This window comes from Leptopilina boulardi, unplaced genomic scaffold (genome assembly GCF_019393585.1).
Source record: "Leptopilina boulardi isolate dan_hultmark-lab unplaced genomic scaffold, ZJU_Lbou_2.1 LbouV2_248, whole genome shotgun sequence".
NCBI classification, from domain to species: Eukaryota; Metazoa; Arthropoda; class Insecta; order Hymenoptera; family Figitidae; genus Leptopilina; species Leptopilina boulardi.
This window is the reverse complement of record NW_026137805.1, coordinates 2,217,616-2,243,554: the sequence shown is the minus strand read 5'-3', so window position 1 is coordinate 2,243,554 and position 25,939 is coordinate 2,217,616. Positions and strand designations below refer to the sequence as shown.

The 25,939-nt window shown below is 29.4% G+C and overlaps 6 protein-coding genes across 6 annotated transcripts; 5 read left to right on the top strand and 1 right to left on the bottom strand.

Annotated features, from left to right (window-relative positions):
• Nucleotides 1-3,984: 3,984 nt before the first annotated feature.
• On the top strand, nucleotides 3,985-7,257 carry LOC127280560 (vacuolar protein sorting-associated protein 33A). Its single transcript, XM_051303617.1, has 8 exons — nucleotides 3,985-4,197; nucleotides 4,831-5,024; nucleotides 5,093-5,577; nucleotides 5,650-5,770; nucleotides 5,837-5,997; nucleotides 6,135-6,686; nucleotides 6,845-6,967; nucleotides 7,080-7,257. The coding sequence occupies exons 1-8, from the start codon at nucleotides 4,093-4,095 to the stop codon at nucleotides 7,166-7,168; spliced, it is 1,830 nt and encodes a 609-aa protein (XP_051159574.1). The 5' UTR covers nucleotides 3,985-4,092; the 3' UTR covers nucleotides 7,169-7,257.
• Nucleotides 7,258-7,441: 184 nt separating this feature from the next.
• On the top strand, nucleotides 7,442-8,642 carry LOC127280562 (small nuclear ribonucleoprotein Sm D3). Its single transcript, XM_051303619.1, has 2 exons — nucleotides 7,442-7,936; nucleotides 8,231-8,642. The coding sequence occupies exons 1-2, from the start codon at nucleotides 7,621-7,623 to the stop codon at nucleotides 8,341-8,343; spliced, it is 429 nt and encodes a 142-aa protein (XP_051159576.1). The 5' UTR covers nucleotides 7,442-7,620; the 3' UTR covers nucleotides 8,344-8,642.
• A 556-nt stretch (nucleotides 8,643-9,198) lies between these two features.
• Nucleotides 9,199-14,812, top strand: LOC127280559 (bromodomain-containing protein homolog). The gene is made up of 7 exons (XM_051303616.1): nucleotides 9,199-9,628; nucleotides 9,797-10,067; nucleotides 10,783-11,626; nucleotides 11,707-12,006; nucleotides 12,086-12,763; nucleotides 13,833-14,210; nucleotides 14,336-14,812. Exons 1-7 carry the CDS (start codon nucleotides 9,518-9,520, stop codon nucleotides 14,514-14,516), a joined length of 2,763 nt encoding a protein of 920 aa, XP_051159573.1. The 5' UTR covers nucleotides 9,199-9,517; the 3' UTR covers nucleotides 14,517-14,812.
• Nucleotides 14,533-17,127, bottom strand: LOC127280561 (beta-ureidopropionase). The gene is made up of 5 exons (XM_051303618.1): nucleotides 16,937-17,127; nucleotides 16,144-16,394; nucleotides 15,521-15,909; nucleotides 15,080-15,397; nucleotides 14,533-14,940 (listed from the first exon to the last, which is right to left on the bottom strand). The coding sequence occupies exons 1-5, from the start codon at nucleotides 17,032-17,034 to the stop codon at nucleotides 14,857-14,859; spliced, it is 1,140 nt and encodes a 379-aa protein (XP_051159575.1). The 5' UTR covers nucleotides 17,035-17,127; the 3' UTR covers nucleotides 14,533-14,856.
• Nucleotides 17,128-17,698: 571 nt separating this feature from the next.
• On the top strand, nucleotides 17,699-19,030 carry LOC127280647 (uncharacterized). The gene is made up of 4 exons (XM_051303801.1): nucleotides 17,699-17,826; nucleotides 18,265-18,560; nucleotides 18,665-18,766; nucleotides 18,827-19,030. The coding sequence occupies exons 2-4, from the start codon at nucleotides 18,273-18,275 to the stop codon at nucleotides 18,965-18,967; spliced, it is 531 nt and encodes a 176-aa protein (XP_051159758.1). The 5' UTR covers nucleotides 17,699-17,826; nucleotides 18,265-18,272; the 3' UTR covers nucleotides 18,968-19,030.
• Nucleotides 19,031-20,478: 1,448 nt separating this feature from the next.
• On the top strand, nucleotides 20,479-25,251 carry LOC127280646 (protein O-mannosyl-transferase Tmtc3-like). The gene is made up of 11 exons (XM_051303800.1): nucleotides 20,479-21,139; nucleotides 21,487-21,623; nucleotides 21,816-21,897; nucleotides 21,977-22,076; nucleotides 22,205-22,320; nucleotides 22,392-22,564; nucleotides 22,640-22,895; nucleotides 22,966-23,427; nucleotides 23,494-23,784; nucleotides 23,845-24,312; nucleotides 24,385-25,251. The coding sequence occupies exons 1-11, from the start codon at nucleotides 20,948-20,950 to the stop codon at nucleotides 25,048-25,050; spliced, it is 2,943 nt and encodes a 980-aa protein (XP_051159757.1). The 5' UTR covers nucleotides 20,479-20,947; the 3' UTR covers nucleotides 25,051-25,251.
• The last annotated feature ends 688 nt before the right edge of the window (nucleotides 25,252-25,939 follow it).

Sequence of the window (25,939 nt, the reverse complement as noted above, 5' to 3'; positions counted from 1 at the left end):
AACTTAACTAGTTACGATCAATGTCATATTTGAGACGTTCTACTTTTATTCAAAGGAATAAGAATTAGAATAATTGGTGTAGAAACACCTTTAAAAAACTAACCCGAAAGTGATGTCACATTTTGGACTTTCTACTCTAAATGGCATGGGAATTTACATTACCAACTCTGGTAACTGCCTTATGTGTCGTCTGTAGTTTAATATTTAGTATAACACATATTTTTATGTCTAAAAATGATATTTTTGTTGAAAATTAGGATGTCAAAATAAAAATTTAACTAAATTTTCTTTATTGATAATCGGTATTTCAACTAACTGTTTTGTTCGAGCTTTTATTCTCAGTAATTTTCCTTTATTTTGACTATTTTGAGTAATAATAGGAAATTCACCTATAATTTAAGAATTAATAATTTTTTCTTTAAATCTATTGTTGAATTTTTCAAAAATGACATTCCTAAAATACCATCCTTGTTGATTGGAAAATTATCAGGTCCACCTGAATCTCCCTAATCGTAAATATTCCTTCTTTATTTATTCCAAATATTTTTTGTTTATTAGGCATAATTTATAAAGACATTTGATTTTACACATTTAGATTTTATTAAATTTCCGCTCCTATATCTACTACCATTTTTACTTTATTGTTATTAATTTTTGACGTTAACACAATACACAAAAATTCCTCTAAAAAAAGGAAAACAAAAAATTCTAATAGTAATTCCGAGGAGTCTTCAATACTTTTTTTTCCATTAAGAAACAAAAAGAAGATAAAATTCACAATCAGTAAATCATAAGAGTCCTCAAAGAAAAATCAAATTCTATTTATTGGAATGAGAAACATCAATAAGAAAACACGCGTACAAAAACATTTGTTCTGAAAGGATGAATCCTCTAGTCAAAGGTTCGGTAACCTGAACGGAGGGACATGTGGATTGAATTTTTCCACTTTTCTCAACAATTCTTATACACAAGACTATATCCACATATATACTTGAAATGAAATCGAGACATTCGAACAGAAAGCAAAGACCTTTTGACGATCGGTTATTGAACCCATTATGTCACTGACACTTTTCTTATATATACAGATCGCAGAGGAATATATTTATACAGACAATTGTAGAAATTGCTTCTGTTTGTCTGCGAACTATAGATATGTGTAAATAATATATATATAGTATTTGTATATAGTGTAGTATTCGCCCCTTTTCAGGGATCATGCGCATTTTTATCCTTTTCATTTCTCACAACCTACAAAATACCCTTCAAATCTTTCTTTTGCTGTCATCGCCGGGCGACTAACTCTATAGTCACCTCTTAAACCCTCCTTCCTCCCGCTCAACCCCTCTGATGTCACCCTTCTTGAGAAGTGAACTGTTTCTTTTCAGCCCTCTCGAAAAGTCCGATTCTCCCCATCCTCCTCTTATATTCTACAGAAGCATTTATATAATTCAGGAATTCGTCCTTAATGCACCCTTTTTACTTATCTGCGATTGCTAGGATTACGGCTATAGGGAAAAATGGTCTGATAAGTTATTTGAAATATAAGGAGGGCATATTTCACTTCTATATATATATATTAGTTGAATAAAAGTGAATAACGCATCACAGACTTTTTGTGTATGAAATTAAATATTTTATTTCTATACCATGGCGAATTCGAAGAATCTGAGCCGAATTTGTTTAAATTTTAAAAGCAAAATTTTGCTGCTAATGATTTTTAAGAACAATAAAAAGTAATTTAAGTATAAAATATTCTAAAATGGGTGCCAAAGATTTTTTTTGTCGGTGAAGAAATAAGAAAATTAAGTTGAAAAAAATTTTACGGAAAATTTATAGACAACGTTTAGGTATATATATATATATAGTCAATAATGTAATGACACTTTTAAAGTGACATTTATAATGCAAGAGCATAATAAATGACAATTCTTGAGAAATCGAAGACGTTTCTAGCGAAGAATAATAGGAGACTTGTGAGAACAATCGCAAATCCTATTCAATCACGTTTATATTCAAATCTCACAAGTTGTTTTATTTGAAAATTTCCCAAGTATAATAAATGATTAAAAAAAAATTGCTACTTATTCACTTTTCTTTTAAACAATTAAATTGTATTTTTTTATAGAAATACTCAATTTAAATTCGATATTTTTATGTCGATATTCAATATGGGAGGAGAAAAAATATTTAGAAAAAATAAAAACAGAAAATGTGAATTTTTAAAGCTTTCACGCACTCTGTGAAATTTTGTTTCTGACAGAAATAAAAAGTCTTGAGGTAATAAAAAAATTGTGACTTTCAGAGAGGCAGAGAGGGTGCATTTCCATTCAACTTTAAACTTTAATAACTCAAAAGCAAAGCTTGTGATTAGAGAAATAAAAAAAATACGTGTTCTCTTCATTTTTTCAGAGAATACAGAAATATAGAAAAGAATGCCTTTAGAAGAGAGTAATAAAAAATTTATTATTATTTCAAAAAATAAATTACTTTCTGACTCCACTTATTTGAAATCTCACTTATTCACCGAAACAAATATTTATCTGTAACAGCGAAAGGTTTCACTTGGAATAGCAAAAATTTTAATTGTTTCACTTGTCTTTCACTGTTCTAGTAAAAATTTTCACTGTTTCAGATGAAGCTGTTTATGTGAATTCCTACTTAATAGCCGGAAATCTGATCCTGCTGGAACATTCAAGAGGGAATGTTTTAAGTGAAGTATTAGTTGGGACGATGCGGTTTGCAGAAGGATCCTCATAGGGGTTGAAAGTATGATTTATTGGCCATACCAGATGATTCTTAAATCCAGATTTCTACATGCTGGAATTATGGTGGATTCGGACTCATCACGGTTATTGGAAAACTGAATCAACTCCTTACAATGGTTCTTCTTTTGAGTAGGATCACAAGAACTATATGAAAAATCCAAGTGGATTTCATCTTACCAGAGGAACTTTTATATATTTTGACCCTAAAAACGACTGACCCATGAGCGGATTTAAAACATAGGGATCATTTCTACGGAAGAAGTCAAAGAAAGGATTTTCAATTTGGGGCGAGTACAACGGATGGTTACGGAATCTGACCTTAATTGCGATTAAGATGACAATACGTAATTAAATAAAATGGATAAAAATAAGTTTGAAGCTCCGAATCCTAATGAATATTCAAAAACATATTCGTTACGTTTGATTAATCTAATGATTCTCATCGGATATTTTGAACATCACATATATATCGTGTTTTGTTTGTCAGTAATGCGAGGAGATTGAAATCGACATGAAATTAATTAGATAATTAAATTAACAAAGTGTGATGGTCTATCGAGAAGGGGGATTGGAAAAGAGTATATAGGGGGACTTGACGTATAGATGCAGAGTAGAAGAGGGTAGCGAAAAAAGGAGATGAACGCGACGCGAGAGAAGAGGATAAAAATGGAGCGCGATGATGGTTTAGATAAGGATGGAGTGTTGGACACGAGTAGATGCGACCTCGGTTCATTGATTCGGTGGCTTTATAGTGATTGTAAATCCGCTGCATGTCACGCTCCTGACTCCTAGCTCAGCGCAGATGCTATCATTCTCCTTGCAGCATCCAACACAAATCGATTTTAGCCAAGGTACCTCTACCGAAGAGGCATTTACACTTTATAAGAATTCCAATATCATTTTGTATACAAAATGTTATATTTTACAATTTCAATCTCTCCTTACAAACAACAATCTCTCCTAAATATTATTTAAAAGAAAAATAATCAAAAATTATACTAGAATATATAAATTAGTATTAGTATAACAAAAAGTTACTAAAAATTAAAAGAAGTATGAAATAAGAAACAAACATTTGTACAAATGGTAAAATTTACAAAGAAACAATTTTTAAATTAGTTTTTGAATTTTTTCCCCCATTTGATGCCAGCGAACCTAGTGGAGAATATGACAAGTTTCTATCAGTTATACCAACTAAAATACGGCGCACTATTTTTATAATTTTGGTAGCAGTGGCTGTCATCTGTCAAAAATTGTTTCGCGCTCCTAATCAGCTGATTATTCTTACTATCAATATTATCAATTTTATATAAATGCTAAAATAATGTCATCGGCACATTTGTCAAGTGGCAGATGGAATGTGGGTTTAATACAGGAGGAAGCAAGAAAACAATTATTGTGCTTACTTGAAAGATGCGAAGGAACAAAGGTGACATAACCTCACTTTCAATTTTGTCGATAATTTATTTTTTCGCCTAATAAATAAATAATCGCTTGTCCCATTCAAAAAAAGCAATAAAATTCAGAGCATATTTAGAAAAGACTTAAGTTCCAGAGACAATGTAGAAAAGACGTAACTCTCAAGACCATTTAGAAATCGCGTAACTCTGACAACATATTTGGAAACAATGTAACTCGCTTTTTTTGAGTTTTGTCGTATTTGATGGAGAATAAAATTATCTTTTTTATTAATTATGTGTTTTTAATGAAGTTGAATGTAGTTAAAAAATTATATTCATATTTTGGAATGATTACGCAATTGGTTCGATTCATAAATAATCATTGCATTTTTAGAGTTTAACCCTTAAATATTTATGCTTTCCAAATCTCTCTATTCTACTATATTTTTAAGATTTATTTTTTTTAATGATAACAAACTTAAATAACCATTTTTTTAATCAAAATTATATTAGTCTTAATATTAAAAATTGAAAGCGTATTAATTTTGACTTTACACAACTTTTAATATTTATAATATTTATTTTATTTATCTTCTTTATTTCCTTATTTTAACTATTTAAAACGCAAATTTTCAAATTTAAATTATTAAAATTTTTATTAGGCAATTGTATGGGACAAATCACTCGCTGGACCAATTGGTCTTGTAGCAAAATACAGTTTACTACAAGAGCACGATGTTATTAAAATGTATCCACTTGGTGGTGGACCACTTCCGCAAATAAATGTTGCAAATATTATTTTTATCACAAGACCACAACTCGATCTAATGGATTTAATTGCCGAAATTGTTCACGGGTAATTATTTATCTTTTTTTTTGGTAATTAATTAAATAAATTAAAATTTCATTTCACTTTTTGAACAGTGAGGAGGGCAATAAACCACGAAAGGAATTTCACATATTTTTCGTACCACGGCAAAGTTTATTGTGTAAACAAAAATTAAAAAATCGTGGTGTCTATGGAAGTTTTACATTAATTGAAGAATTTGCTTGCGATTTATTTCCCTTTGACAATGATCTTGTTTCAATGGAATTAAATAATGCATTTCGGGAATTTTTCATCGAAAACGATCCCACATGTCTCTATCAGGTGGCGCGTGCAATTCAAAGTTTACAAAAAATTTATGGCAAAATTCCTAAAGTCACAGGACGTGGTCCAGCGGCAAATAAAGTTTGGGAACTATTACAACGACTCAATCGTGAAGAAGAGGATATTAAACAAAATAATAGTCAATCATCGATTATTGAACATTTGCTAATTTTCGATCGTTCCACAGATTTATTGACACCATTAGTTACACAATTAACATACGAGGGTCTTATTGATGAAATATTTGGAATTAGTAACAGTGAGGGAATTTTTTTTTAAATTCAACTTCTTAATTTTCATTTTTACAATTGATAAATAAATTACATTTTAGCGACTGTTCAATTGCCGGCGGAAAAATTTCACGATTCCGACGAGTCACCAACTGTAATGTCACTTGATAAAAAGGAACAAATTATCTTAAATTCAGGGGAAGAAATTTTCGCCGAAATCAGGTAGGTATTTTATGAAAAAATTTAATTTAAAAAAAAAAATTATTTTATTAACGAAGCATATTTCAGGGATAAAAATTTCAACGGCGTTGGACCAGTTTTGAGTCGTAAAGCAAAAGTAATATCATCACAATTTGACGAGAGACACGGGGATAAAAGTGTACAGGAAATAAAGCAATTTGTCGCCAGATTGCCACACATGTTAGCCACGAAACAATCACTAGCAAAACGTAATTAAAAAAAATTCATTTCTCCTTTCAATAATAATTTATTATCGTTCAATTATTTTTTTTTTACGAGGGCAAAAATATATTCTAAAATTAATTAAATCAATAAATTACTTTTTTTCCGATTGTGTCTTTTTTAGATACAACAATTGCTGAAATGATTAAAGAAGTAACTGATTCGAGTTCATTTCTCGAATCATTGCAAATTGAACAGGAATTATTGAATTGTATCGACACGGATAAACCAAATTCATTTATTGAAGATATGATTGCCCAAAAGGAGCCAATTTTGAAAGTATTGCGTCTATTGTGTATTCAATCGCTCACAAATTCGGGATTAAAATCAAAACTACTTGATTATTATAAACGTGAAATTATTCAAACCTATGGCTATCAACATCTTCCAACATTGTTAAATTTGGAAAAAGCGGGATTATTAAAAGTTCAACAATCGTTTCGACAATATTCTGTACTCAGGAAGGCATTAAAATTAACAGTTGAGGATGAGAGTGAAATTACGCCAAAGGACATTAGTTATGTGCATTCAATTTATGCACCATTAAGTATAAGACTCGCGGAACAATTGGTACAAGGTGGTTGGGAGGGAATAACAGATATTTTGGGATTGTTGCCGGGACCCGCTTGCGGTAGTGGTTCATCGAATTTAAATCCAATTATCAAGACTGAACGAAGTTAGTTACTTGTTCATTATTTAATTTAATTAATATATTCATAATATTTTTTACATTATTAATTATTATATTATTATTTTTTTAATTGTTAATTTAATGATTTTAAAATTTTAATTTCAAAAAAAAAAATTTAAGCACGACTATTTGTTTGTTTACAGGAAATTCATTAACTAGCGAAAATTCAAATTCCGAACCGCCTAAACTTGTACTCGTATTTTTTATTGGAGGCTGTACATATGCGGAAATTTCCGCTTTACGTTTTCTCTCCCAACAGGAAGAGTGTAAGTATATTTTTTTTTTTTTTTACTAAATTTTAATATAAATATTTTTAAAATACGTAATAATTCAAAAAAAAAAACTAATTCATATGAACAATTTTTTTCTTTCTTTCAGTAAATGTGGAATTTGTAGTTGGAACGACAAAATTAATAAATGGAAACACATTCCTTACATCCTTAATCGAAGATCTTCAAGTGAACTAAATTTTTTGTTATGTATATATTCGAATTTTAATTGTTATTTAATTTAAAATAAAATTTTACAAAAAAAATATACTCATTTTTTTGCAAAATATTGTCGTTTTTCTACCTTTAGAACAATATAAATATAAACATATTTTTAATATTTAAAAAAAGAAATTATAATTTTAAAAATCTAAATTAATAATCATCAATGGACCTTTCCCCCCCCCAAATTTAATAAATTTCAAAATTTTCCGCCGAAAAGTGCTGCCATCTACAAATCATTAATCTTTAAAAATGGTGACTTTGCTATAGCATTTATTTAATTGTTCCATGACGCGTGTGTTGTGTTACAATTTATAAACTATTTTTTCTATTTATTTTCATACAAAAAAAAATCTAAATAACACAATTTTTTTGTGAATTTGATTTCTAGTTTTTTGTGTAATTGTTTTCTTTTTTTGGGGTGCAAAATGTCAATTGGAGTGCCAATAAAAGTTCTTCACGAAGCCGAGGGCCATATCGTGACATGCGAGACAAACACCGGCGAGGTTTATCGTGGTAAATTAATTGAAGCCGAGGACAATATGAATTGTCAAATGCAAAATATCACCGTCACATATCGTGATGGTCGTACGGCACAACTTGAAAATGTTTATATTCGCGGTTCAAAAATGCGTTTTCTAATATTACCTGACATGTTGAAAAATGCTCCAATGTTTAAAAGACCTGGTGGTAAGGGCTCGGGGACAGCAGGACGTGGAAAATCTGCTATTTTACGTGCTCAAGGTGTGTTTACATTTTTATTTGCAATTATTTCTCTTTTATCATTTTGTTTGTCAAAGAGAATTTTTTTTGAGGTTATGTTCACTTGTTTGTACCTATGTACGATTTACGACGTTCTTTTATCAATTTTCTATAATGAATATTTTTGAAAGTAACAAAATCAAGGGACAAAACTTTTCTTTTTGAATTTTCTCCTATTTGATTGTTTAAAACAAAAAAAAAACACAAAACATAACCTATTTCGTGTTTTGAATTTCAATTTTTTTTAGAAATTAATTTGTTTTTTCTTCTTCACAGCGAGAGGAAGAGGTCGGGGTCAAAGTCAAAGAGGCAGAGGAACCGGAACTGCTCCTTGGTTGAATCAACAAAATCAAACGGGAGCTCCACAACCCGGAAGGGGAAGAGGATAAATGATATTTAGCTTGCAGTACTACAAGGGAACTTATCGACTTTTTACCAGAATACAATTATTGTATTTTTCTTTTCTTTAATTAACAAAACTCGATGAATTTTTTGTTTGATGCTGTGCATGATGGCGAAAAATTAGGAAAAAAACACCTTAATTATTGTATTCAAAGTATTATTATATGAATTTTAGTTTATTTTGTAATTAGAAATTCCTTGTTTTCTTTGTATACTTCAAAATGTGAAAGAGGAAAAACACTACTTTTTTAAGGCCAAAGTAATAAAAGAAATACATTTATAAAAAGTTTTTTTGTATTTTTCCCCTTTTTTTTGAATAAATTATTTTTTTTCTCTTAATTTATACCAAAATCTCTTGATTTTGATTGAAAATAATACCGAAGTAAAAAAAAATTGAATTTTTTCCCGCTTTTGAAAACATAACCTCAAAATTTAATTAGCGATTTTACAATTTTTTACTTAATTGATCAAAAAATTATTGAACTAATCACTATTATTGATAATTAAATACTTAAATAGTAAAAAAAATAATACCTTTGCGAAAATACTCGAAAACAATCAACTTTCATACTGCTAACGGAAATTTTGAGAATTTAATCAATTTTGTCCGTACGTAAAATTGTGTAGAAGATTTTTGAATATTTATAATTTAGATACTTATTCATAAAATTGAAATTTTAACCTATAAATTTAGTATAATAAAGTAGTTTATAAATTTTCTAATATTATTAAATATACACGAGAGAAAAAACTTGAATAGCAACAATTTTGCTCCCTCAATTAGTTCACAAATTTTATGCATTTATTTGTCGTAGATGGCACAAGTGTGCTCCTTGACCGGTGCGTCTCGCGTAAACACAACTGTACTAAACAGCTCCAAAAATGTTTTATTACCAATTTCAAGTACTATTTCTCATGTGTAAAGAAAGTAAAATAATATATTTCTAATTAATTTTTTTTCTAATTTATAGTTGTGCAAAAAAAAAAACTCTTGTGAAAGAAAATAGCGAGTAATTCAAAGCCCAAAGAACACAAAGTCGCGCGCGTAAACGAACATAACCTTAACAAAAATTCATATATGATTATACTTTTAGGAATTAATTTATTTAAAAAATTCGATATTTCTCTAAGTTATATGTACTAGTGAATAGAAAATAAAACATGAATACACCTCAGTCAAATAAGAAGAAAGGTCGCAATAAAAATAAAATTCCACCCACACCCGGAAGTGCAGAAGTTGCAATAACACAAGAATCAAGCAAGTTTGTTTTGGTAAGTTGTAGTATAATTTTTGTGTACATTAATTTTTTATAATTGATTTTTTAATCAAATTAAAATATAGTGCCAAAAAAAAATTGTTTCTGTTTTTAATTCTATTTTTTTAATGTATATTATAAGAAACATAATTTTTTAATTTCTATCTCTTTTATTGAAATCTAGTTGAACTTGGGTGACGAAGTAAATAAACCGTTGCGTTTGAATTTTACCGATAAAATAACAGTGATTTCACAAGAGGAATTTGAACTTGAGGAGAAAAATGTGGCAAAAGGTGGTGCAGTTCCTGATAATCATGATGATAAAGCAATTCTCAGCAGTTTGCCTGTTGCTGTTGTTAAGGAATTAAGTGGCTATGAAAATCATATTGGCGAAGCTGAACCATTGCCAAATAATTATGTTAGATTTATGGAACGCAGTGGAGAGGATCTTGATGGTAATGCATTTTTTTGAATTCTCATTTGTGTTTAAAGATGGGAAAAAAAAGAAGATTCAAAGTAGCATTGTCTGTTTTTTTGGCATTCGCGTGATTATGATGGCTGAGAATAAAAGAATTGTTCTTTAATCGAATTTCGAAAATATATTCTCAATATTTTTATTTAACTGAATTTACGAAATTATTAACAGAATTTCTATTTATCGAAACTCTTATTTAAACAGTTTTTCATTAAATACAATTTTTATTCAAACAAAATTCTGTTAAATGAGAATTTTAGTTAATTAAAATTCAGTTAAATTAGAATTCTTTTAAATAATTATTCGGTTTAAAATTCTAAATAAAAATTTTATTAAAAGAAATTTTATTAAAATAGAATGAAACTAATAAGAAAAGAGTTTGAAAACTGAAAAAAAGATTAGAATGGAATAATCAATAGAATGAAATTAAAATTTCGTTTCATTAATTTATTTCGTAAGAGAAATGGAAGAATTAATTTAGCTATCAACTTCCGTATAATAGAAAATTCCTAATTAGGTTCGATTAGATTCTGTTAACGATTATATTGTTTTGTATCTCTGAGGAATATTAATTAAAGTATATAAAAGGCATAAATTAAAGGTGAGTAAAAAATACCCATTTGGAAAATTCAGAGAAATAGATAAAATAAATTTAGAATAGTTCGTCTAGGAATAATGAATATAAAAATTTGTAGGAGAAGTCGAGTACGATCTAGACGAAGAGGATTCCGCATGGCTATCGATAGTAAATGAACGTCGTTTAGCGTCTGGCCTCACACCGCCAATGGAAGCTGATACATTTGAACTTCTCATGGATCGTCTTGAGAAGGAATCATATTTTCAACAGCAAACAAATGGAGGCGGTGGAATAGCCGCCGATGAGGATGCTGTCTGTTGTATTTGTATGGATGGCGAATGTCAAAATAGTAATGCAATACTATTTTGTGACATGTGTAATTTAGCAGTTCATCAAGATTGCTATGGTGTTCCCTACATTCCCGAGGGTCAATGGCTGTGTAGAAGATGTCTTCAAAGTCCCTCGCGTGCTGTCGATTGTGTTTTATGTCCAAATAGAGGCGGAGCATTTAAACAAACAGATCGTCCAGCAACGTGGGCACATGTTGTGTGCGCCCTTTGGATACCGGAGGTTCGTTTTGCGAATACCGTATTCCTCGAGCCAATTGACAGTATTGAAAGCATCCCTGCTGCACGGTGGCGTTTGACTTGTTGTGTTTGTAAGAGACGCGGTGTTGGCGCTTGTATACAATGTCACAAGAGTAGTTGTTATGCGGCATTTCATGTGACTTGTGCACAACAAGCGGGACTTTGTATGAGAATGAGAACTGTTCAGCCAACAAGCGGTGAGCCAATGCTTGTGCAAAAAACAGCATTTTGCGAAACGCATGCACCGTCTGATTATCAACCGTCAACGAGTCCTGCTGATGCAAGACGACGTGCAATCGCAAATAAGAAGAGTTCATCAGCGCCTGTTATTTCAATTCCCACAATTCCACCGGAGAGAATTCGAGAAATTGCCAGGTAAAAATTATCCTCTTCTATGTACTATCGAAATACTAGGCGGGAAATTTTAATTCTTTGTATCTTTTTTTTTTTTGCAGCTTGGCTGAAGGTCTTCCAAAGAGAAGTCAATTAATTCAACGTTTAATAGCATATTGGACGTTGAAGAGACAATTTCGAAATGGTGTTCCACTTTTGCGACGATTGCAAAGTACTCATCCACATTCGCGACCACCTCCACTCGGTGGTTCAATATCACCGGCTCCTGATGGTGAATTACGCGATGAAATGTATCGACAATTGAAATATTGGCAATGTTTGCGACAGGATCTTGAACGCGCGAGATTACTCTGCGAATTGGTGCGCAAACGAGAGAAACTTAAAAAGGAATTATTCAAAGTGTAAGTCTTGTTCTATGTTCAATTTAATATTTTATTACAGAGAATTTTGAAAAAAAAAAAATCTTTTTCCCTCCGCCAGGAAAGAAAAGTGCCTTTGGTTCCAGCTTCGACCTTTGGAAAGTGTATTGAAAATGTTATTGGAAGCAATGAAAGCGCGTGATACAAATGACATTTTTGGCCAACCAGTTAATACAATTGAGGTGCCCGATTATTTGGATATTGTTTCACAGCCAATGGATTTATCAACAATGGAGGCGAAAATTGATAAACAAGAATATGATTCACTAAGTGCTTTTGAATCGGATTTTATGCTTATGGTAAATAATTGTCTCGCCTATAATCGTAAGGATACAATGTTTTATCGTGCTGGAATAAAAATGAAGGAACAGGGAAATATTTTATTTGAACAAGCGCGCAAAGATTATCCCGAATTGGATATTGTTGTTGGTGAATCTGAGAAATCGATACAAAAATCAACATCAATAACTACATCGACAACAACAACGGCAACAACAACAGCAACGACCACATCCTCATTAACGTCATCGACATCGCGTAAACGTGATCGCAATAGTCGTACACGTGTTGAATCTGAATCGCAGACAAATGATAAAGAAGTCACCGCTGCTGCAACTGGCGTTAATCGTCGTACTGCTGTGCTTTTCACGCGTAAAGCAAGAGCGCGAGCCAATCGAGGAACAGTCACGAGTCAAGAGAACGATCAGAAAAAAGCCACTGATAGCTTTCGAGTTTATAGGTACTAAAAATCAAAATGTAAATAAAAATCGCACCACTTTTTTTTTTCAATGCACAAAAAAATTTTCATTGCACTCAAAACGAAGTAAAGTCACTAGATTTCTTCTCTTAAAGAAATTTTATATTTAGTATGAAGGAATTTTTCAAAAAATGTGACAATTGTATTTTTTCTTCAAAAAGTGACTTTACCACGTTTTATTTGCAAGTTAACATGAAAATTGTAATTTACCCGGAACTTTATTATTGAAATAATTATTTTATATAATTAATATATTTTTTTTAAATTACAATTTTTATTTTAAAAAATTTTTTATTGAAATAAAAAACAAATTTAAATTCTAGTTATATAATTTTTAAATTTGTGGTTTAAAAATAAATTCCATTTTTCAAGGATATTGCAAATTTTTTAAAAACGACGAAATGTAACGCAAAAAAATACTTTACATTTTTTTTTTCATGTAAAAATTTAGGTACTAATTTTACTCAGTAATTAAATACATTTAAATTGTAATTTTAATGTAAATAAATTGTAAATTCAAAAATAAGAATTCGTAGTTTTGAAATAAATTACATTTTTGGCAGAAAAGAAAAAGATAAGTTACAAAAAATTACATTTAAAGGAAATTACTGACAAATAAAATGAAATCAATTAAATTTGAATAAATTACATTTAAACAGTAATGTATTTTGAAGTAAAATTTAATCATAAGCAAATAAAAATTAGTAAATTACAATGTAAATTATAGTTTCGCACTGATTATAAAGTGTAATAGAAATTTTTATAGTTATTTAAAATTCAAAATGTTACTTTAGTTTTTGGTTATTGTTTATTCTTTTTTGAAATAATAGTAAAAAAATAACGGAGGAAAAAAAGTTTTAAAATCGTTACATTGATATATTAATAAATATTTATATTATAATAAATTTTTTTTTTTAATATACTAATATAAATTTATTGTCATTTTTATTAACTTATTATTGAAGTAGAATAATAGATATGAGAATATTTTGTGAAAAATCGATTTTTTGGATTTGTATTCTTTACTTTTTTGTTTTTCTCTTTCTTTCAGGAGTGGAATGATGGACAGTGACATGGGAGAAGGCGAGAGTCAATCGTCAAGTTGCAGCAGTTGTTCGACAAGTCGCTCAACAACACCCGATGTTGGCGATGCAGATGGAATGGAAAAAATTGAAACTAAACAATCAATTAAAGATGAGGATAAAATGCAAATTACATCATTCACTGGCCTCGAGGCATTGCAACTTGTTTGGGCAAAATGTCGCGGTTATCCATGGTATCCAGCTTTAATAATTGATCCAAATACACCGCGTGGAACAATTCACAAGGGTGTTCCAATTCCTGCTCCTCCCGACGATGTTCTTGCGTTGAAGGACAATTACAAGGATCCCGTGTTTCTTGTTTTATTTTTCGACACCAAGAGAACGTGGTTTGTATATTTTTTTAAAAAAATATTTTATATTTATGTATATTTTTATTTTCTGTTTTTAATTATCTAGAAATAGAAATTGTAATTTTTTATTCATTGATAAATCAAAAAAAAATTCCGCACAGGCAATGGTTACCGGGTGAAAAATTGGAGAAACTTGGAGTATCACAGGAATTGGATGAGGCAAAATTAATTGAATCGAGGAAACCAACGGATAGAAAAGCAGTGAAGAAGGCTTATCAAGAGGCTCTACATTATCGTAAACAAACACATAATACGGCATTGAGTGTCGCAACAACGAGCTAAGAATTTAATTCAAAACTTTCTTTCTTTCTTTTTTAATATTTCTTTATTATATAAAAGTAAGACTTGCTATTATTAATTTAGTATTTAAATATTCCATTGTTTTTTTTTACACAAACTGCGATTTTTCTCTAAGAAAACAAAAAAAAAATTATTTATTTCATTTGTGAGAAAATCGAAGTTCTTACATTTGTTTCTTTTAGAATTGTAGATTAGTTTAAATCTAATTTTCTTTTGGAATTAGAAATGATTCTTTTTTTATTATTCCATTTTTGCGAAATAAAGACCAATAAAATCGATGAATTGCTTCTCGATTCTTTCTCATTTTAATGAGATTTCTTTTTTACTTTCGTACAATCTGCGGCTTGTAATTTAGTTTACTGGCTTCTGTTAACTCATTGGCGTACATGTCCAAACGTTGAGTCATCTGTTTAAAGAAAATTTTTCTTTCATTTTTCAAATATTGAGAAAAATACCTTTTTTCATTTTTTGAGGAAAAAATGTGTTTTTTTTACTTAAATATTTTTAAATTATTAAAATAATAATTAAGAGCGCCAAAAACTTACTCTCAAACCCCATTTGTCCTTCATTTGTCGACAAAGATTGAGATCAATTTCCGTGATTAAAATTCCATCTTTGTCACGATTTAAACCTGGTGTTCGTGTTCCATCTGGTGCTGTTGCATAACTTGAACCATAAAAATGACCAAAATCTTTGTGAGCTGGTTTACCATCGGCCGATGTAAATTCATTGGGAAATATTTCCGTTCCAACACGATTTACCGCAAATGTATAATAATTATTTGCTATTGCTGCATTTCGTGCTTCAATTGGCCATAAAGGCTCTGATAATGCTCCAACCGTTGCACTTGGATTGAAGACAATCTGAAAAAAAATTTTACAATTAGAAAATAATTTATTTAAATTCTCTTTTTCTTGAATGAAATATTTTGTTAATTTAAATAAATAATTAATTAAGAGTGGAAATTAATTTTTTTTTTAAATTACTTCAGCTCCGTTGATTCCAAACATCATCCAATTTTGAGGATGATGACGACCATAACAAATATTGATGGCAATTCGACCGAAACATGTTTCGAAAACTGGATGTCCGGTATTGCCCTCAACATAATAAGTAGATTCATTAAAATCGCCAATTCGTGGAATGTGATTTTTTCTATGTTTTCCAATCACACGACCGTCCTGTCCAATGACAACGCACGTATTCCACATAGTATCACCATGTTCCGAATCACGTTCTAAAATCGGTGAAATTATAATCATTCCATGTTTGGCGGCAATTTTCGCGAGTAATGTAGTTGTTGGTCCCGTTTCAGCATCTTCCGCGAATTCACACCAAGGATATTTTTCTCTCGTGCAAAAAACAAACGGCATCGCTGAAAAAAAATTTTTTTTTTCAAAATAAATTAAATTTTGATTAAATTTTTATTTAAATTTAATTAAAATTAAATTTCTATATGATTAAAAAAAAATTATTTATTACATTTTCTTTTAATTTTTAAAAAATTTATTGAATAAAAAATAATAACTTCTATAATTATTAAAAATTAAAATTATTAAAAATTTATAATCTACAATTTTAATTTTTAAAAGAGAAAATTTTTTTTTACGCCATGCTTCTTGAAGACAAACAATATTGACATTGCAGGCAGCTGCATGTTCTAGATATCCGGAAATTTTTTTATGAATCGCATCCCTTTGTTGGTGAATTGGAACAGTTGTTGGTAGGACAATGGAATTTTGAATAACAGCAACACGAACCAAGCGGGGTGAACGTAAATTTTCCTGAATTGCATTGCCAAGTTTCCAACCTTGAACTTCACATTTTAAATTTTCGGAAATTGTTGGTAATTTTAATTTCCTAAATTAATTTAATTAATTAATTATATGTAATATTTTTCAAACGATTTTTTTTCTTATTACCAAAAAAAATTTCACAGTGTATAAACAAATTTTTTAACTTAAATTTATTATTATTCATTAAAATAATAATTTTTTAAAACAATTTAAAAATTTATTTATAATCATAATCAAAATAAATATTTTTTTGTTTATTATTTTTATTTTTAAAATAAATTAAAATTATTAAATATATTATTATTTATTATTATATAATTATAATAATAATAAAAAATTAATAAAAAAATTTCGTTTTGTCAATAATTTTCCTGAATGATAATTTTTTTTTAATTTTGAAATTCTTATTTGTTTTTTGAAAAATATCTTTACAACGATATTTATTTTTTGACAAGCGATAAATGTGTGATAAACTTTGTAAATGCCGAATAACATGATAAAAAAAAAGTTTTAACAACAATGATACATAAAATTTATCCAAAAAAATTTTTAATTAAATTAATTAGTTAATTAATTAAAAAAGGAAGAATATAAAATTTTTCTTACTCTATTATTTCAGAACCATATAAAATTCGTTTTGCCTCACGAAGTTCAGCGTCAGGTAAATGTTTCTCTAAAATATCCTCTAGAGTTCGATGATACATTTTTTTTTTAGAATTTTCCCACTGAAAGGAAAGTGATCAACTGAATTTCTCAAACTTGCTCGGTTGGAATCCAAACTCCGTTTGACAAGAATGCACACGTCACTTATCTTTAATAAATGCGTACAGTGTTTGACATTAATTTCTCTTATTCATCTCTTTAAAAAAAAAATAATTGTTTAATTCGAAGATTTCAAAATTTTTAAACAAGAATTTTAAATCAATTTTCAAATACTTTAATGAATTCTAGAAATAGTATTTCTATTGAATCAAAGAAATTGTTTTTAAATTAATAAATTAAAAAAAAAAACTAATAAATTAAAATAATAAAATTTTAATGAATGTTCTAAATATAAGATAGTAAATTAATTATAAATTTTATTCTATTTCTCATATTTACATTAAATTATTATATATAATTTAATACTTTATTAATATAATAATATATTAAATAATAAAATTTTAAACAAAATAAATTTCGTTTATTATCTTGATTTATTCTTTTCTTTGTATTTGGGATACGGTATAATAGTTTAAAAAACTAATGAATAATTAAAAATGATAATTACACAAGTTTTAAATATATTTATGTAATTTTAACATTAATTTGAATTTAAATTTTACCGCCTTTAGAAGTCTCTTTGATTGGACATGCGCATTGGCTTCTGCGTACGAGTGACATAACATTCATACATAACCTTCAATGTGACAATTTACTAATTTAGTTTTATAGTCATTTTCACAAATTAATAAACAAATTTAAAAAGTTTATTCTGTTTATTGTTCAAAACTAAGGTAATACTTTCTTTTTTTACTTACTAAACTTTTATTTAACATAAATGTCAATAATTTATACATAGTATTAATACATTTTATTTGCAATTATATTTTTATTTTTCTATTTAAAGTAGATGTTTGTTTAATATTTTTGACATTTAATTTTAATATTATATTTAATCAATTGACAGTTTTTTTTTTCACATAACATACTTAATTTAAAAGGATTTTGTATATTTTCGTGTTTTATTTTCAATAATTTTATCCATATTGAATAAATATTAACTTTTAATGGTTTAAAGTGTTAAAAATCAAATTTTCACACATTCACTGAAATACTTTTAAATGTTAAATTATTTTTGAATTTAAAAACACGGAAATATTGTCGGACCTATTCTTAGATAATTGTTAGGGGGATTATTGTTTAATTATTATTATTATTATTATTTTTCAAAGAACACAACATGGATAAAATGGAGGATGTTAACAATAAGGACCATAAGGGTCCTCATAGCCACACTGGAATTAGTCCAGCTATGGGTATTATGGGTCGAATGGCAGATGAAAGAGAAAGATGTATTGGAATGACACCCGAGGAACGTGCATGGCGTGCACAATGGTTAAAAGATCAAATTCTTGAACCTGATGAGCCAAAAATGCCCGTAGGTTATTACCAGGCTCGATACAATCCAATCAGAAGATTTTATCGATTTCCAATGGATAAAGTCGAGAGATTTCTCACACCAAAAATTGTAAATGATTTATAATTTTTGTACTACTAATTTAAAAAAAAATCACCGAATTTTCTTCAATAGAAAATTTTCGGCGATTTAAAATATATTTTCAATAATTCCAGGGTCTTGAGTATGCAGAAACAGTTCGTCATTGTACCGCAAAAGTAGCACTTGGTATTGCCATTTGTTATTTTGGATATTATTACTTTAAATATAATTCAGCGGTAAGTTGAAATTATAAATATTTGATAAATTCTATTATTGTTTACATTTTTTTTTTATAGACTTGGGAACATAAATATGGTTGGCATATTAAACAATCGAGGCCAACATTAATTCCTGGTCGTGAAGGATGGCCCAATCATGAGGATAGACCTTATGCGAATCAATATTGGGATCAAGGTTTCAAAGATGCACCTATATAAATTATTTGCATTTGTTTCCATTGTTTTAGTTATTCATAAAATAAAATGTATATTCAATGAAAATTATGATTTTTTATTTTATACAATAATTTTTTCTCGAATTTAAATTACTAATTACTTCTATAACCGTGCAGATTGAAATTTTCCCGCGCTAGCGACAATTGTTGCACCTGCTCGAACAATAGTGGCGCGAATTTTGAATTATTTAATATTTAATTCTATTAGCAAATGAAAATAAAACAAAAACAATCTTTTTATACTTTAATTTCAAAATTAAAATATTTTTTTCACTTAATGAGACAATTTTTTCTATATGCGACATTACCTACATAACCTCACTTTGAGACGCATGAAAATCCCCTAAACTTCATATAGCAGAAATGCCATTTGACAGAAATTTATATAACAGAAATTTTATTGGACAGAATATTTACATGGCAGACAATTCATATAACAGACTTTTCATTGGACAGACGTTTGATTGGACAGAATTTTTATCGAACAGAAATGTCACTTAACAGAAATTTTATCTGACAGAATTTCCATTCAACAGAACATAAGTATAGCAGAACTCTCATAGGATAGAATATTTACACGGCAGACGATTCATATAACAGACTTTTCATTGGGCAGACGTTTGATTGGACAGAATTTTTATCGAACAGAAATGTTACTTAACAGAAATTTTATCTGACAGAATTTCCATTCAACAGAACATAAGTATAGCAGAACTCTAATTGGTCATAATTTAACTTTTGCATCATACATTCTCATCCCTGCTATATTTTTAACTTGTCGGTAAAGTAGACGTAGAGGTCAGTAGTTGCTATTTCTTTCTCGCCCCAAAGTTTGAATATTAAATAATAAAACTAATATTTTATTTACTTATAATTATTAGGTATTCATTATCAATAATAATGAAATAAAATATTAGTTTTATTATTTAATATTCAAACTTTGGGGCGAGAAAGAAATAGCAACTACTGACCTCTACGTCTACTTTACCGACAAGTTAAAAATAAAGCAGGAATGAGAATGTATGATGCAAAAGTTAAATTATGACCAATTAGAGTTCTGCTATACTTATGTTCTGTTGAATGGAAATTCTGTCAGATAAAATTTCTGTTAAGTAACATTTCTGTTCGATAAAAATTCTGTCCAATCAAACGTCTGCCCAATGAAAAGTCTGTTATATGAATCGTCTGCCGTGTAAATATTCTATCCAATGAGAGTTCTGCTATACTTATGTTCTGTTGAATGGAAATTCTGTCAGATAAAATTTCTGTTAAGTGACATTTCTGTTCGATAAAAATTATGTCCAATCAAACGTCTGTCCAATGAAAAGTCTGTTATATGAATTGTCTGCCATGTAAATATTCTGTCCAATAAAATTTCTGTTATATAAATTTCTGTCAAATGGCATTTCTGCTATATGAAGTTTAGGGGATTTTCATGCGTCTCCTCACTTTTTTGTCGTACAGTAAAACACGAGATTGGTAAACCTGATCACCTGCGCAACTGTCAGATCATTGTCAGAAATTTTTGTATAGAAGTTCGTCGACGTCTTTTCACCGGGTCGTCGTGATAAATATAACAAAACAACCTCCGGGTTGGGGAAAAATGCACCTGAAATGTCATTTAATAATCCTTGGAAAAATGTGCAGGTGCTTAGACGTTGAGAGTGATAATAAGTGATAAATAAAAAATAAAAAAATATGGGTTCTAATATCGGACCGCAGGTTATTTCGAAAAATAGTTGTCGCACATAGAAAGATGACGTTTTATAGTGTTTCGTTTTTATATTATTTATATACCGGTATTCGCCGTGGAATAATATTTTCATTGATATAAATTTTTGAGAATTTTTCTTTTCTTTATTTTTTTTTTGTTTTTGTTTGCTTTTGAGTAAATAACGAGTAAAAATCGGTTCAATCCGAAGAATAATGATGGCTTTATTGTATATGAATTTTAATATGTGATATGGGAGTTCCTGAACGGAGTGTATTGACGGCGATTGTGGCTATAACCGCTTTCGCCGTTTATCTAAATAGTCTTGGCTGTGGTTTTGTGTTTGACGATATCTCAGCAATTAAGGATAATCGAGATCTTAGGCCTCATACTCCATTGAAAAATGTTTTTTTCAATGATTTTTGGGGTACGCCAATGCATAAGGTTAGTTATTTTTCTAATATAATTTAGTATTTTTTTTTTCTTAAAACTCCTTTGGCGCCATGATAAACATCATCCCTTGCGCTTGCGGCCGCGGCGCCAAAAGCCTATTTCATCCGCGTATTGATCCGCGAGTATATTGTCGTTCCCGGTTCCTCTTCTGATTCGTCCACTTTGTTCTGATTCATTTCCTTTCATCTCTCTCTCTATCTCTCTCTCTCATGGGATAGAGGTGGGGGTCCTTAACCTTTTTTTTTGATTGAGGAATGCAAAAATCCCGATGACCCCTTTATTATGATAATAACTTTTTTTTTTCAAAAAATGAATGGAATATTATTTAATTTTTACAGGAACAGTCTCACAAATCATATAGACCACTTTGTGTTCTTACATTCCGTTGGAATTACCTGATACATCAACTTGATCCTATGGGCTATCATCTGTTGAATGTAATCCTGCATATTGGAGTATGCATCTTATATTTTAGGTTTGTATTTGTTTTTCATTTTTTCGTTGAGTAGAAAAACAATAATAAAAAAATCTTATATGACTTTTTGATAAAATAAAGAGAAACAAATGCGTTAAATGAAGATGAAGAAACATTTTGTTACTCTTCTTGTGGAAAAATAGAAGCGATTTGATTAAAAATTAATAATAAATATATTAATTAATTTTACAGGACGTGCTTGATGTTTGTATCGGATTTAGCCAGTTTTATGTCGGCTATGTTGTTTGCAGTGCATCCCATACACACAGAAGCTGTAAGTGGAAAAAATCGAATGAAAATTACTTAAAATGAGAGCCCGTTTAATATGAAATAAATAATAATTAATTCTACAGGTAACGGGTGTCGTTGGAAGAGCAGAAACATTGTCATCACTATTTTATCTCGCGGCTCTGATAACTTACACAAAATGTTGCAAAAGTAAAAGATCAACCGGTAAGATTATAATTTCATCATTTAAAATTGAAAGTTTCATTTCTCTTATTTTTAAGTTTAGTTAAAATTAATTATAAATTAGTAAATTTATAGGATATGTTAATTTTAAAACAAAAATAAAATTTCAGGTTGGCAATCCCTGCTGTTATCGATGTTTTTTGTCTTTGTTGCAATGTTGTGCAAGGAACAAGGAATAACCGCAACCGCAGTGTGTGTCCTTTATGAAATTTTTGTCGCACAAAGGGTAAATGCAAATTTAATTCTAGAAAAATTAAAAAAAAACTTCAATTTATATTAATATCCTCATATTTTTAGGTGAGAGCTTTGGATATTATTTTAGCAATTAAATCAACGCTCGATGGGAAAAAAATATCTCCAACATGGTCGAATGAGGGTACAAAACGTTTAATGGCATTGACTGTTGTGACGTTTAGCCTACTTATTCTCAGACTGAATGTTATGGGTTCGAAATTACCTATATTTACTAGGTAATAATAACAATTTACAACGTAATTTTGAATTTTTGGCAAAAAAGTAAATTAATTTTCAATTTTTTAACATAGATTTGACAATCCAGCATCCGTGGCTTTAACGCCAACGAGGCAATTAACGTACAATTATTTAGCGGCCGTAAATTTACGATTACTATTTCTTCCATACGATTTATGTTGTGATTGGACGATGGGAACGATTCCATTGGTAGAAAGTATTATGGATCCTCGAATATTGACAATTATTGGAATACATGGAATTGTCATTGGTCTCACGATTTTTGCAATTTTAACAAAAAATCGTCAGACTTCAATTGTGATTATAATGGTAAAAAAAAAAGAATAAAAAAAAGTACATAAGTATTTCTCAGTTTTAAATTAAAAATATTAAATTTCAGAGTCTAGCAATGATGATACTTCCATTTTTACCAGCGTCAAATTTATTCTTCCCTGTTGGATTTGTAATTGCTGAACGTGTACTATATGCACCGTCAATGGGTTTTTGTATGTTAATTGGATATGGTTGGAGTGTATTACGTGAACGTAAGAGTAAACGTTTATCGACATTTTTTATATGGACAATATTGGTGACACATTCAATGAAAACATTTGTGAGAAATTACGATTGGTTGGATGAATATTCAATATTTATGTCTGGATTGAGAATGAATGATCGTAATGCAAAATTATTTAATAATGTCGGTCATGCATTGGAGAATCAGGGACGTTTCAAGGAGGCACTTGATTATTTCAATATGGCCGTTCAAGTTCAAGGTGATGATATTGGAGCACATATTAATGTTGGACGTACCTACAATCATTTGAAAATGTTCAAAGAGGCTGAGGATGCATACCTTAAGGTTTCTTTTTTTTGAATTAGAATTTTGTTTTTATTTTTCCTTTTCTGAATTTTTTTTTTTTTTCAGGCCAAATCCCTTTTGCCAAAAGCAAAACCAGGAGAGTCGTATCAGGCGCGAATTGCGCCAAATCATTTGAATGTTTTTGTTAATTTGGCAAATCTTATTGCAAAAAATGCCACAAGACTTGAAGAGGCTGATTTGCTTTATAGACAGGCAATTAGTATGCGTGCGGATTATACGCAAGCATATATTAATCGTGGTGATGTTTTAATAAAAATGAATCGCACAAAAGAGGCACAAGAAGTTTATGAACGAGCGCTATTCTACGATAGTAATAATCCTGATATTTATTACAATGTACGTATCGATTAGAAATTTTAATAATTTACAGAGGGATAATTGTCTCTATTTTTACAGTTGGGAGTTGTATTTCTCGAGCAGGGAAAAGCATCTCAGGCTCTTGCCTATTTAGACAAGGCATTGGAATTCGATCCTGAACATGAGCAGGCACTGTTGAATTCAGCGATTCTCTTGCAAGAATTGGGAAGAGCGGAATTGCGAAAAGTCGCAAGGGAACGTCTTCTAAAATTATTGAGAAAGGACTCGAATAATGAGAGAGTTCATTTCAATTTGGGAATGTTGGCAATGGATGATCATGATATTGAAAGTGCTGAACGTTGGTTTCGTAATGCTGTTGCATTAAAGGAGGATTTTAGATCGGCTCTCTTTAATTTAGCCCTATTACTTGCCGATGAACAACGACCCCTTGAAGCGGCACCATTTCTCAATCAATTGGTCAGATTTCATCCCGATCATATTAAAGGTCTCATTCTTCTCGGAGATATTTATATCAACAATATCAAAGATTTGGACGCTGCTGAAAATGTGAGTTACAAAAAAAAAAAAAAAAAAAAAATGAAAATTGTAAGAAATTTCTTTAAACTCATCCTTTTTCAGTGTTACCGAAGAATTTTGCAGTTGGATCCCACGAATATTCAAGGCTTGCACAATCTCTGTGTGGTAATGGTGGAACGAGGTAAATTGGGTCTAGCCGCACAATGTTTGGAACGTGCGGCAATTATTGCCCCACAACAGGACTACGTTCATCGGCATTTGGCAATTGTTAAATCACGAATTGATCGTCTACCACCGGAACAAAGGGAAAATCAAAAACCCGAGGAATCATTTTGGGAAGGTATCACGTTCGATGAGAATATTGAGGATCCGCCTGTTGAGCCATTTCTCGAGAAAAGTGATTCGGTTTTTATGAGTCGTGCAAATATTCATAATCATCATCATCATCGTAATCCCGAGGTAACGAATGTAAAACGTAAAAATATGAAAAATCCAACAAAATCATCGTCACGAGTTAATAATAATAATAAAAATAATATTAATAATAATAATAATAATAATAATAATGACGAGACAAAAAATGAAAGTAAAGAACGAATGACTTCAAAATCCACGGATTCTGGAGTATTAGATGATATTTTAAATAATAATAATAATAATAATGATAACGATCTCAAAAAATTGGAAATTAATCGAATGCATAAAGTGAATGAGCAATTTAATGCTACAAATTCTCATTCACAAAAGAAAGTCAGTGCATTTTCATAGTTTAAAAAAAAGAGATGAGAATAAAATAACCCGCCGAATGTAATGTATAATGTTATTAAATGTATCGCGTCGAGGGTTACGATATATAAATATATATATACTTATTTATAATAGCTCCCGTGTGTGAATATTAAATGAAATACAGAGTATTGTTTTATATGCTGTATAAAATAGGACGTTTTATAAAATATGTTTAAAACATTTTGGCTCATTTTATTTCTCCCCCTTTTATAATATATATATAGAAGAAGAAAATTATTTTTTTGTTTATTATTATTTTTATTATTATTTTATTATTTATTACTCTTTAAAAAAAAGTTGAATAAGTTTCAAGGAAATGAAAGAAATTTTTTTTTCGTAAATTTACATTTTTTTTTAATTACAGAATTTTGATAATTAATTTCCTGTTTAATTTGCATTTTCTTTAATTTTAAAAGGGTCATTGACCAGGGAAATAATTATCTACTTCGTTTCGTAAAAAAGTTTACTCCAATCAATATACATTTATATAATTACATTTTACTGAAAGAGTTGATAATTTAAAAAATAAAATACCCGACTTAGTTATTATATTCAGAATATAGGGAATATGAAATTAATAGCCGTTTATACCATATGAAACTTTCGTGTTTCTTTATCTTTATTCATTCTTGTAAATTTTCATTCATAAAATTCACAAACCTTCGCTAAAGATTAAATTTATATCAAAATTATTTTTGTAGCAGATTTTTTCTTAAAATTTATAAATAAAATTTCTCTTTTCCGGTGTTGGAAAAAAAATTGTACATTTTTAAATGTAAAACAAACATTAGAATACAGAGAGGGGATGAATTTAATTGTCCTGAAAATTGTAGTTTAATTTACCTTAAAAATTCAATTTACACAATTT